The sequence below is a fragment of the Acartia tonsa genome, chromosome 6 (genome assembly GCF_053477335.1).
Source record: "Acartia tonsa isolate MP-2025a chromosome 6, ASM5347733v1, whole genome shotgun sequence".
NCBI lineage: Eukaryota > Metazoa > Arthropoda > Copepoda > Calanoida > Acartiidae > Acartia > Acartia tonsa.
In genome coordinates this window covers 51,750,761-51,762,407 of record NC_137265.1, presented here as the reverse complement: position 1 = coordinate 51,762,407, position 11,647 = coordinate 51,750,761, and the positions used below count along the sequence as shown (strand labels likewise).

General features: G+C 43.2%; 1 protein-coding gene and 1 long non-coding RNA gene across 2 annotated transcripts; both read right to left on the bottom strand.

Annotated features, from left to right (window-relative positions):
* Positions 1-293: 293 nt before the first annotated feature.
* On the bottom strand, positions 294-8,619 carry LOC145323463 (alpha-1-antiproteinase-like). Its single transcript, XM_080165865.1, has 6 exons — positions 8,596-8,619; positions 8,331-8,455; positions 7,943-8,046; positions 7,509-7,537; positions 960-1,083; positions 294-689 (listed from the first exon to the last, which is right to left on the bottom strand). The coding sequence occupies exons 1-6, from the start codon at positions 8,617-8,619 to the stop codon at positions 454-456; spliced, it is 642 nt and encodes a 213-aa protein (XP_080021991.1). The 3' UTR covers positions 294-453.
* Positions 8,620-8,724: 105 nt separating this feature from the next.
* On the bottom strand, positions 8,725-9,772 carry LOC145323419 (uncharacterized). Its single transcript, XR_013880964.1, has 3 exons — positions 9,639-9,772; positions 9,055-9,252; positions 8,725-8,805 (listed from the first exon to the last, which is right to left on the bottom strand). It is a non-coding gene; the product is annotated as an uncharacterized LOC145323419 (long non-coding RNA).
* Positions 9,773-11,647: the final 1,875 nt, after the last annotated feature.

The following is an 11,647-nucleotide window of genomic DNA, read 5'->3' as shown; positions in this document are numbered from 1 at the left end:
AATTTCTATCATAGAATTTTTGGGTATTGTCCCTTTCATCTAAAGCTACTGTGAAAATACGACTAATTGCCCCTTATTTTATAGGTTACTACCTAGCCTCTAGGGGCTTTGCCCCAAGAGGGATGATCAACCTATTTTTGTGTTATTTAGATTTAAAAAGAAAAGGCAAAAAAAAATTTTTTTTTAGGGGGGGGGGAGAAGAGGGGTGGTAGTCGACCTACCTTTTCTACTTTTAGTTTAAAAAGAATTTATTTTTGCTTGGTGGGGTTATTTTTCATTTTTTTGGGGGGGGGTTAGGGGTGTCCCACCCCCCAAGAAAATAGCTTAAAACCAACAAAAGGACCAGTAGATATATTCCCTGAAGATTAGAGCCCAATCGGTTCAGTGGTTACTGAGATCTTAAGCTTCAGACGGACAGACATTGTACTACTTTGTATTATAGATAAGTCATTTTTAAAGGGACGGGTTGACCACCTTGCCCATGAGCAATGGGATCCTATTATAAGAATCGCGCAATATAAACAAGAACGGTCTGTTCACAATCACCAGCTTGGGCGAGAATGGCACGTCAAAGAAGGATGATCCGGCTGCCTCGGTCCCGTTCTCGTCCACAGTAATGGAGACTTTGTGCAGGATTTTGCTGATTCGCAGGTTCTCTAATTGGGTCATCATACCCAGCTGACTTTCATCTGAAAGTTTGTTATTAGTTATTTATCACATCGTAACGTAAAAAGTAAAAAATCGACATATTTAAAATGTACATACGGACTTTCTGTTAACGATTATAGAGTTGCTATGCTTTTTAAATCGTACCTGACTACTACAGGAATCACCATGCAAAGTTTTTAATCGATAGGGCAATTATAAACTGTCTAAATTAACGAAAAGAGCTAAGCATTACAGACGGACGGACCAACCCTAATTATAGAAAAGTCTCACTTTTAAAAATGATACCATACCTGTAAACACGGATTCCAGTCCAAGATCTTTAAAAAGTTGGGTGGCAGGGATTTCTGAACTCAAATCAAACTTTGGCATTCTCAGATACAGTTCAACATCAGAGTCCAGGTAAACCACTTTCTCCTAATATATTTAGGGCGGTTTCCCTAAGGAGAGTAAGTCGAGCACAGAAACACAGACAGAGGAGGGGACAATGGGCTGTTTATTACACTAGTCCCCATAGTTTTATAATAAAGTTTTCTTATTCAATGGCTAAAGAAATTTGGGTAAAGTGAATTTTGATTTGTTGAGTGTTCAAACATTTCAATCAATAATTTTAATCTACTAATATGTATAATTATTTTGAATGAACATCAACTTATCGAGCCTTGTCTTATCCTTTTAGATCCCTGACAGAAAGACCATAATTGTTTAAATTAAAAATAAAAAAGGGGGGAGAGGTAGTTTTTCCTTTGTTTATTATTTTATTTATTATTACTTTAGGTTATGGAACCCACAGCGGTTAAGCACGATAAAAAAATCTACACCCGACCTCTTTTTTTCAATTTATTTTAAAAGTAAGGGGGGAGGAACGGGCTATTGCTCGACATCAACTTTAAGGGAAAGCACCAATTGGAAGGATCCGATCCGTTTTAATTTGTAATTATGTTTATAGTTTAAAATATTCCAGGCAGTGCTGTGTATTTTAACTCCCATAATGCCCTAGAACATATACGTCCAAGCTTCTAGTTTTAAGGGGGGTAAAATAAAGGTTTCCCAAAGTTTAAGGTGGATAATCTAATGTAGTTTTACAGACAAAGTGAGTTATGGAGCAGATGTTCAGTTTTCATAACAAAAAAAAAAAAAGAGGGAATGTGGTATCCGCCTAGGTTAAATGGCAGACACCCGAGTTCAAATGACTACGGCAGTGCGAACAGACGTGGACACATATATTATAGAGAAGCTACGCTTCTCTAGCTATCACTAAATAATAAACAGAGTCTATTCAGATGTTCCTTTATTCAGGGTCTAAGGTTTACTAAAGTTATATACAACAAACAATAAATACACAGATTGGAATAAGTAATCATAAAGCAGAATCAATATAAATACATATACAATAATCAGATTGGGCAATAATGATCCCCCATCCCTGGAAAGGGTGGGGGAACCAAACAATACAGCTTAACCATAATAAAGCTGTCAAAATCTATCATTAATTTTAAGGCATAGGAAGGGGTCGGCTGACCCCTTCCCCAGTACTCGGGGGAGGGCCCTCGGCCCTTCTCCGAACCAAGGTCAGGGTTGCCATAGAACATGGCTCACGGCTGCCGAATACCACAACTCTCCCCTCGGAAGGCTGGGAGGGGGTTGCCCTGCCAGACTTCCGACAGTGGTTGAGGCCTTCGGCCCGCTCATTAGGGGCTATTATGTACAAGAGATAATGATTCAATGGAATCCTAGTGGTGATTTTCAGGGCTGATGGGCCCCCAACGTGGGGTAGAAGGTAGAGGCTGGCTTTTGTTGGGCACGTAGCTCGGCGCCAGCGGGTGTCAGGTTGGCATGGGGTGCAGCCGCTGCGGTACAGCTGGCCTTCAAAATGGACGTCCTCCCCTTCACAACCCACCCCCTCGGGGCTGTTGACCAATGCGCCTACCATATCGAGGGTAAAGAACAGGGGGTGGTTCAGCTGGAACGTCAATGGCTGGGTCTTGCCTGGCAGGGTGTAGACTCGGGCCAGGTCCCGGCACGTTTCTGGGTCAATCTTGGTTGGCCGCATGAGGGTGGGGACCGAGGTCACCTTCAGGTGGCCCCAGACTCCACACCTAAATGTCCACTGGGACATGGTGAGTTGACAGCTATATCCCGTGGTCTCCCGAATCTTGACTTGCTGCAGGACATGTACCTCATGGCCCAAGGGCACCTCCTGGTGTAGCGGCTCCTTGCTACACATCTACTCCTTGTTGTAGGCGGTGACATGGGTGGGGTTGGCACAGTCCCACCCTACCAAGACATAGCTAGTTGTAGGCCACACAGCTGCTAGTAATAGGCCCCACAGAACCATCCACCAATGGAAGAATCTGCCAGACAGCCATCGTCCTTGCACACGCATCTGGGGATCCTCGGCTCGGGCCACAACTGCTTCTTGGGGCTGGACACTGCTGGACTGCTCCTGGCTGGATATAAATTTCCATTGAGTGTTATCTTTGGATGCCCGGGGCGTCCCGATGCCCTCCCCAATGACAGACTGACAGGCGACTGGCGCCTGTCTGGGCGTCGGCTCCCCTAGCCCCAAGGTGTCCCTTCCCTCGTCCATGGCATGCCCAGTGGCATGGGGCTGGAGAGCATGTGGCACAGGCTCGCCCTGGATTACATCCCTCCCCTGCCCTAGGAACTCAGGTGCATGTGGCACAGGCAAGTCCTGATAACCCCAAATCTCAATCTCCCCAGCCTCTGGTGCGGGAGGCACAGGCAAGGCTGGAGGGTTACAATACTTTGGATACAATACATTTGTCAATTTTAACTTATCCTGGCTCAGTTGAGGGTGGTAGACAGCTGGACTCTCTCTGCTGGCAGGGGGCGCTGGATGATGGATAGCTGGACTCTCCCTGCTGGCTGGTGGCGCTGGATGATGGATAGCTGGACTCTCCCTGCTGGCTGGTGGCGCTGGCTGACTGGGGGTGATGGATGTCACCCCTCCCTCTGGGGCTGCAGGCTCGTTCCAGGGTCCAGGTATCTCGGTGGCGGCGACGGTTGTCGCCCCAGGCACCAGTGTGGGGGCGCTGGATAGCACCCCCCAGTCTTCACAGGTGGCGGCGGCGGTTGCCGCCCCAGACATCAGCTTGGGGGTGCGGGGGCGCACCTCTCATCCTTCCCAGGTGGCGACGCCGGATGGCGCCCCATACATCGACTCCGATGCGCTGGCTAGCGCCTCTCGCCTCTCCCGCTCAGCGGCCGCCAGGGCCTCCCCGTACACTGTCTCAGTGGCGCTGGGTAGCGCCCCTCCGCTCTTGCTGGGGGGACTCGGTCTGGCAGGCCCCATCATGTTGAGGCTGAATGGTTGAGGCCGCAGGACTTCTGGCTCCGCAATGTTGGTTGGCTGCATGAACTCCGGTCCCAAGTGGTTGAGGCTGAAGCCCAGGCCAACCCGGTTGGGTTCAGCCGCTCCTCCCAGCACGTTGATCCTGGCTGGGATAGTCCCAAATTGCGGCATTCCTTCTGATTGGCCCGCCGCGCTGGGGGTGGCTGCTTGCTGGAGTGTTGCTGGGGGCGCGCTCCCTTCCATGTTGGCTACTCGGCTGGGCTTCCCTGAGTGAGCGCCCTTGTCAGCTACACGTCTCCGGCCGGCTACCTGGTCCCAGTCAGCCTTGCACTCGGCTGCCGTATGGCCTGCGTAATGGCAGCGTTCACATTTGGCAGGACGGTCACGGCCTGGCTGGGTGCGTCGCTTTTCTAGGCTGACCTCCATAGGCGTAGGACAATCTCTGATTCGGTGGCCCTTCCCATGGCAGTGGTAGCAGCGGCCTGGAATCTTGTCGTCTGGTGCAACCTTCCCCATCTGGTGGAGACCCGGAGCCAAGGCGCCAATCTCCATTGGCTCCAACTCATCGTACTGGGGCAACTGGACACTGGTCGATCCCGTGAGCCCGTCGGTGGCGTCCACTAGGCACACACCCTCCTTCAGCTGCTTGGTGATCATGGTCACGGTGAACATGGCTCGCCTCGTGTACTCAGGTACCGAGGCGATCTCATGACCCATCATAACGCGTTTCACATTAGCGTTGCGAATGCCGCGATTTAGTTCATCTATCAATAACTCCAAATCTTTGTGGCTGTAGGCCTCCCGGTACAGCGCACACTTTGTGGATATGTAGGCTTGTATAGGCTCCGTTGAGTGTTGCCTGTAGTCTCTGAAGGCTTGCTTCAGGGTCTGAGACTCATAGGCTGGACGAAATAACATTTCACACTCGGCCTTGACTTGTTCGTATGTCAAGGCTTGGCCTGCCTCTCCAAACAGATGAGAGGCCATCTCCGCCGCTTGCCCCGCCAGGGATAGTAAAAGGGCGTTGCGGCGGTTCAGTGTGTCATGGGGGGGTACACGGTAAGCCGCCCATGACATCTCCAGCCTCCGGATGTGGGAATTCCAGGATTGCTTGGGCGGTCCTCGGTAATCCGGCAGGTTACTCAGCATCAGCTTGCGGTACTCGGCTGGAGCCGGCTGGGGATCGTCCTGGAGCCATCCTTGGAGCTGGTCGCCTCCTTGCGCTTGTGGCTGCTCCATCAGGTCAAAGGTTCAGCGGCGGGACACTAAGTTTTAAGTCAATACTATAGGTGGTTTACACTTATGGCTCTCTAGCCTAGCAGCCAATACCGTTTATCACTTGGTTGGTAGTTTGAACTACAAAGATCTAAAATAGGTGTACACTAGAATACTTGTCACTAGCTTCTAAGCTTTAAGGTACGCTGGTAGGTGTAGATAGTTGTTGAGGGTCTGAACTGCTGTCAGGAACTGATTTGGTTTTCCTTATCACACTATAGATAGGAGGGAGGAGCTTGCAAGTCTTTTTTTTTCTAAAAATATCTCTGCTGTATGCTATGGAGTAGCTCCTCTCCTGTGTGTGTGTGTGTGCGTGAAATCTCCTTTCCTTGCAACGCGCCTACGCGCCGTCAGATTGCACACACAGGTAAAACGCGCATCTATCCCTCAATCTGCTCTCTCATTGGTCCGCTTTATCTCCTTTGTCCGTTGAATTTTTGTTGCGTCCCAAGCTCCGCTGCGCAACCCGTGAATTGCGCTCCGTTCTCCCGGTCGCTATCTCCGCACAGTGGACGGACTTATCCAAGTGTGGGGAGAAGGGGGAGTGCGTGAGGGGATGGGGTAAAGCCGTCCTTTCCCCCTATGGGGAGGGGGGTGCTGCAGGTTTGAAGTGACTGGGTGGTGAGGTAATTGTGCTTCTTCCTTAATCCTTGGCTTATTGTTATGTCACCTCAATTGTATTTGCTTCAATTTATGGTGGGCCCCTCCCCTTCCGTTGGGATAAGGGGGTGTATTTGTCTTGCTGGAGGCTTGGGGTCAGATTGTTTACCAATGCATTGTTATCCTACATCTAGGTTCTATTTTTGGCTTTATCACAATACACAACAAATTTGTTTACCAAGCCCTGCCCATAAATCTATTGTTCAGCTTTCACACCAGGGTGGTAATCCATAAAATCTGATATAATATCTGTTTTTCTCAATGGGTGGCTGCGCTGTAGCCTCTCAGGATACTTGGAGTTAACGTAGTTTTTCTTCTGCTTGGTACACTACACTCGTATTTTCGCTCACAGCTCGCAGCTATTTGGCTTGTTTCAGCCAGTAGGCGGCAGGGAATGTCCCGTCCTGCAGCGCCGTGTGTCCGAATCCGGTTGGTGGCGGCAGGGAATGTCCCTTCCTGCAGCGCCGCGGGTTCAGATCCTGCTATCTCTTGCAGTCAATGTTGGCCTATTTTCAGCCGTTTGCACTTATTTGGCCTGTTTCAGCCCTTGAGCGCTCAATCCTCCGTTAGATGTTGGCGCTTTTCGCGGTTCTCCCTCAAGTTTCGCTGCTCTCCGCAGTCTCTCGTTCCGCCACACTTAGTGGTCTTTCGCTAGGTTTCGCTTCCACAACTGCCAGATACAGAGTTAGACCTTGCTATCCAGGGTGGGTAATTCAGGTTGCTTGTGTCAGTTTTGCCAGTTTCACTGCTGGGAGTACCTTAGCCTCAGCTGCGCGTCTGCTCTACACTTGTGGTTTGCCGTAATCTCACACAGCTGTCACCAAAAGTTGTGGTATCCGCCTAGGTTAAATGGCAGACACCCGAGTTCAAATGACTACGGCAGTGCGAACAGACGTGGACACTTATATTATAGAGAAGCTACGCTTCTCTAGCAATCACTAAATAATAAACAGAGTCTATTCAGATGTTCCTTTATTCAGGGTCTAAGGTTTACTAAAGTTATATACAACAAACAATAAATACACAGATTGGAATAAGTAATCATAAAGCAGAATCAATATAAATACATATACAATAATCAGATTGGGCAATAATGATCCCCCATCCCTGGAAAGGGTGGGGGAACCAAACAATACAGCTTAACCATAATAAGGCTGTCAAAATCTATCATTAATTTTAAGGCATAGGGAGGGGTCGGCTGACCCCTTCCCCAGTACTCGGGGGAGGGCCCTCGGCCCTTCTCCGAACCAAGGTCAGGGTTGCCATAGAACATGGCTCACGGCTGCCGAATACCACAGGAACATGTAAAAACAAGAAATTCACAAATCCCAAAAATGTGTATAACATTTGATGCCTGATAGACAGACAGACTGTCTAAAAAAAAGGTTAGATGTGCATGTGTCATAAGAATTTTTACTAAAATTCCCCACTTAGCATTGCGGACAGACTTATTACTAAAAAAATCAAAAATGATATTATAAATGCACAATTCTTTTAATTATATCATATTCTCGTGAATAATAAAATGATTAGTGAGAGAGTGATTTAACTGGCAACTTAAAGAGATGCTAAGCATTAAAAATAAATCTACCTGCAAAATTCCGGAAAAACGTCCATCCCCTAAAATAATTTCATCATTGTTGGTAAAATTAATTAACATCCTTATAATAAAGTAACAGGATGTCTGTCTCTATGTTTGTTTGTTTGTACCAAAGAATGTTTGCTAACCTCTGAAATTAACAGGTTCTTCTTAACAGGGTAACTTCACTAGGTCCTGAGAAGGATTATAACTAATTCGGGGGAGGGTACTACCACCCTCCCAAGAGAAATCACAAAAAAATCGAAAAATGATTAAATATTTGTAGACTTCAATGCAACATTGCTAGGTGACATGATAAGAGACTTAAGCAACATAGATAGGTTTTGTAGAGACTTGAACAAAGAAAACAAATATTTAAAGTGCCAACAGAGGCCTCTACGGGCTTAGCCGCAAGTATTATGATAAATAGATAATTGTTTTCTTACCAATTTGATTTTCTATGTCTTGTAGACTGTATTTGTTTGGCAGGATCATTACCATCTCAAAATTTGAATCTTCATAGGGAAGGTGGATCACATCAAATTTTTTCCTGCAAAGCAAGAAATTATTTTATTCTTAAATTAAAGTGTATTAGTTTCATAGACAGTTATTACATTCAGAGAGAGAGAGAGGGGACAGTGGGCTGTTTATTACACTAGTCCCCAAAGTTTTATGATAACGTTTTCCTCTTAATTTGCCAAACCACTTTTAGGCTTTTTTCAACCTCTAATTTTACGCTACAGAAGGGGTAATTTTATGTATCATTATTGGAGATATGCATTAATTTATTGGCCATTGGTTTATCCCTTTTGTATGAATAAAAAATTTACTTACTCATAAGTACCAAATCTGATATCATAACCTAGTCTTTGCATCATGGAAACATTGACTGTCAGCTTGTCTGACACATGGAATTCTTCAGGATTCTCTAGACTTGTAAATGGCCGAGTCCATTTATCCTGATAGCAACATTTGTGTTTTAAACTTTTTACTAGCCGGCTACGCCTTCATGAGTAGGGAATTGGGGTTGGGGAAAGTCGACCCTTTAGTTCAATTTTAAAAATATTTTTTTGGGGGACCCTTCTCAGAAAACAGTAACCGAGCTAGTTTTAAATCCACACATAATAGTCCAATTCTGAGGTGTTATTTAATTTCATTCTATATTTCATGATCAAAATTTGGCCACTGTCAAAAAATCTGCTTTGTTGTTAAAATATAAATGTTGATATTTTCCTTGAAATAAAGAGCGTTGGCAATGATACATTTAGTGTCTTGGTTCAACTTATCCACAATTCTTTCAATCTTACCACTAAAATAATTAGTTTTATGTCAAATTAAGAGATATATTATAACTTGGATGTTACATCAGATAAGCATATACTCTAAAATCTGGCAGCAAAAATAGCAATATATCCCCCTCCCCCAGTCAACCACTTTATATACCCCCTGCAGTCCTACTAGAATATATCTCTCTTCTCATTGCAATAAATAAAGACTGATTACATTACAGAGTTTAAAGAGCAACTTTTCTAACAGAATGTAGAAATAAAAAACTCACTTTGTAATATTATTTACCCAATAGTTAATATCATCAAGAGCTGAGGGTGCTGTGAAGTCCAAACTGTCCACATCTACATATGCTCCTTGAATGGACTCGGCATAGCTAGGCAACAGTGCTACCTCCTTAGCCAGCCAGATATGGTTGCCTAGGCTTAGTACAGGTTCTGATTTGTTCAGGTATTCTTGGAACAGCGTTCTAGATTAATATGAATTATTGATTTCTAGATTTCTGATTTCAGTTTTAAAATATTTTAATGAACAAATGAAAACTAAACTGCAAAGAATATGACCAAAAAAAAGACCAAAATAAATATGCTAAATATAATGACAGACCATTGCCTAGTCTTTTTGGAAATTCAGGGTAAGCTAGAATAAAAGCCTAGGACCACACAATGACAATTATAAATCTTCCATGACAAGTAAAAAAAGTTAAGAGCTACGTAAAACAACAACTATGTATATTCTATAATCTTTGCATCTAGAAAATTTACATAAATGGCATATAAGAAAGACAGACAGGCAGAAGAAGAGTTGGACAGGTGGACAGATATAGTGAATTGTTTTGCTGCTAAAAATCATTACCTGTATGGCCAAAGGAAGTCGATATTGTTTGGTGACAAGAGAAACCCTCCAATAGAAAAAACTGTATTGAACTCTACCCAAGTTTTGGAACCTATCGTGGAGCCCAGACCTAAAAGGCTGAGGGCTAGGTGCAAACTAAGAAAATATCAAATCATTTTTTTAAAGCCCTATCAATTCTTATAATAAAATGGTTGAATATGAAGATTAGTTAAAGCACATACATTCTCACACGCCCATGACTCAACTCAAAAAAGGTTGTGGAATTCAATATTTGGTTGACTTTTGGTTTTGCCTAACCAAATACCTCCGGTGTTTTGCAGAAAAGGTGAATGGAGAAAGTTGCTCAATGTGACATCAAAATAATAAGGGAGATAAGAAGTGGGAAAGAAACCCCCTAAAAGGAGATAGATAATCACTCATTTTTATGATGTCACATGCCTTTTTTTAGTGACCTTTTCCATTTACCAGAAAAGAAAGATTAGAATCCCCATTGTTATACTTGGTTGTTTGACCTGAAGTTAGTATGTCATGAACAGCAGTCTCACCCGAAGTTATACCTTTGATTATGTATGTGCTGGAAAAGTTTTACTTAGACTTTGTCTAATGTCTGTAAAAAAGATCCTATGTTAACAAAATGCCTATTACTTCAACAATAAGTATTTCTGCCTAGCATAAAATAATTTAAATTCCTGAGTGGAGAAAAAGCTAGATTTTCCTCTTGTGTTCTACTGGCCAAATTTTTGTAAACCTCTTCGCTGAAATATTAAAGCTGTTTTTTATTATATGTAATCTTTATTTCACCTCATTCCACAAAAAGATAAATTGATTTACTGGTTAATCAATATGGATATTATATGACTTTTATAGATGTTAACAAGACAACAACCTTTTCACGTTACAATAGTAATAGAGTTTACTAACCCCCTCTTTTGCAAATTCACCCCAGAAGCTTCACTGTTAAAAAATACCAGCTAATCCTTTTCTCCAAGCAGACAAACAGCCTGTTACTTTATATAAGGACTATAAGCTATGCCCCCTCTAGCGTAGGGCACTTGAGGGTGGTGTGTGGGGGGTATAAATCGACCCCTCCACACATTCTATTGTATTTTCTTCAAAGTTTTTTTTATGGGGGGAGGTAATTATTTATTTCTAGGGATGATTTCTCTTGGGAGGATGCTGGTACCATCCCCTAAAACAGTAATAAACCTTTCAACGACTGATACAAAGCAACATAGTAAAGGAGAACCATATCGGTTCAGCAGTTAGTGAGATCCTTTGTTACAGACAAAAAAACCTTACTGCTTTATATAATAAAATTATAGTGCCTAATATCATTCTAAATCTCATAATGATTATACAAGAAATCGCATGCAATTGCCCTGCGAAATCGCTCACGATTGTAGTGCAATAGTAAAACTATTTTCTGGCTGGGTAGGCTCTAAATATCCAAGTCGTTCTGTCCCTCCCAAACAACTAGGATGGAATATGCACAATTTCCCATTAAAAATATCACCTGAAACGTTGCAACGCATGTGACAATGTGTTCAATTGAAGTTGATCGTGTGGACTCTCTTGACAACAAACTAATTTTAGCAAATAACAAGATAATATTAAACATACTGATTTTCTCATTTTATATAATCTAGAAAAACAAGGATAACAACAGCCATAAAAAGCGAACCAGTTTTGTTAGCCTGGACCTTTGGACCATTTTAATTTTTCATTTTAATGTCCGCCGAAAGCTGTCTATAATAACAATTTTGAAATTGAAGAAATCCTTTGACTTTTTTTATTTTATTATAACAAAAAAGGAAAGAATTCATTAACAAATGTAAACAAAATTGTATACTGTTGCAAAATTACTTAAATACTGTTAAAGGATATATCTAAATCTTTTGTAGACTTGATGATAGTGATACTTAAAATATATTATACCATGTTTTCTCCATAGAATAAGGAGGAATAGAAGTGAAAACCCTAAAAATTTCTGGGAAATTAGAAGAAATCTT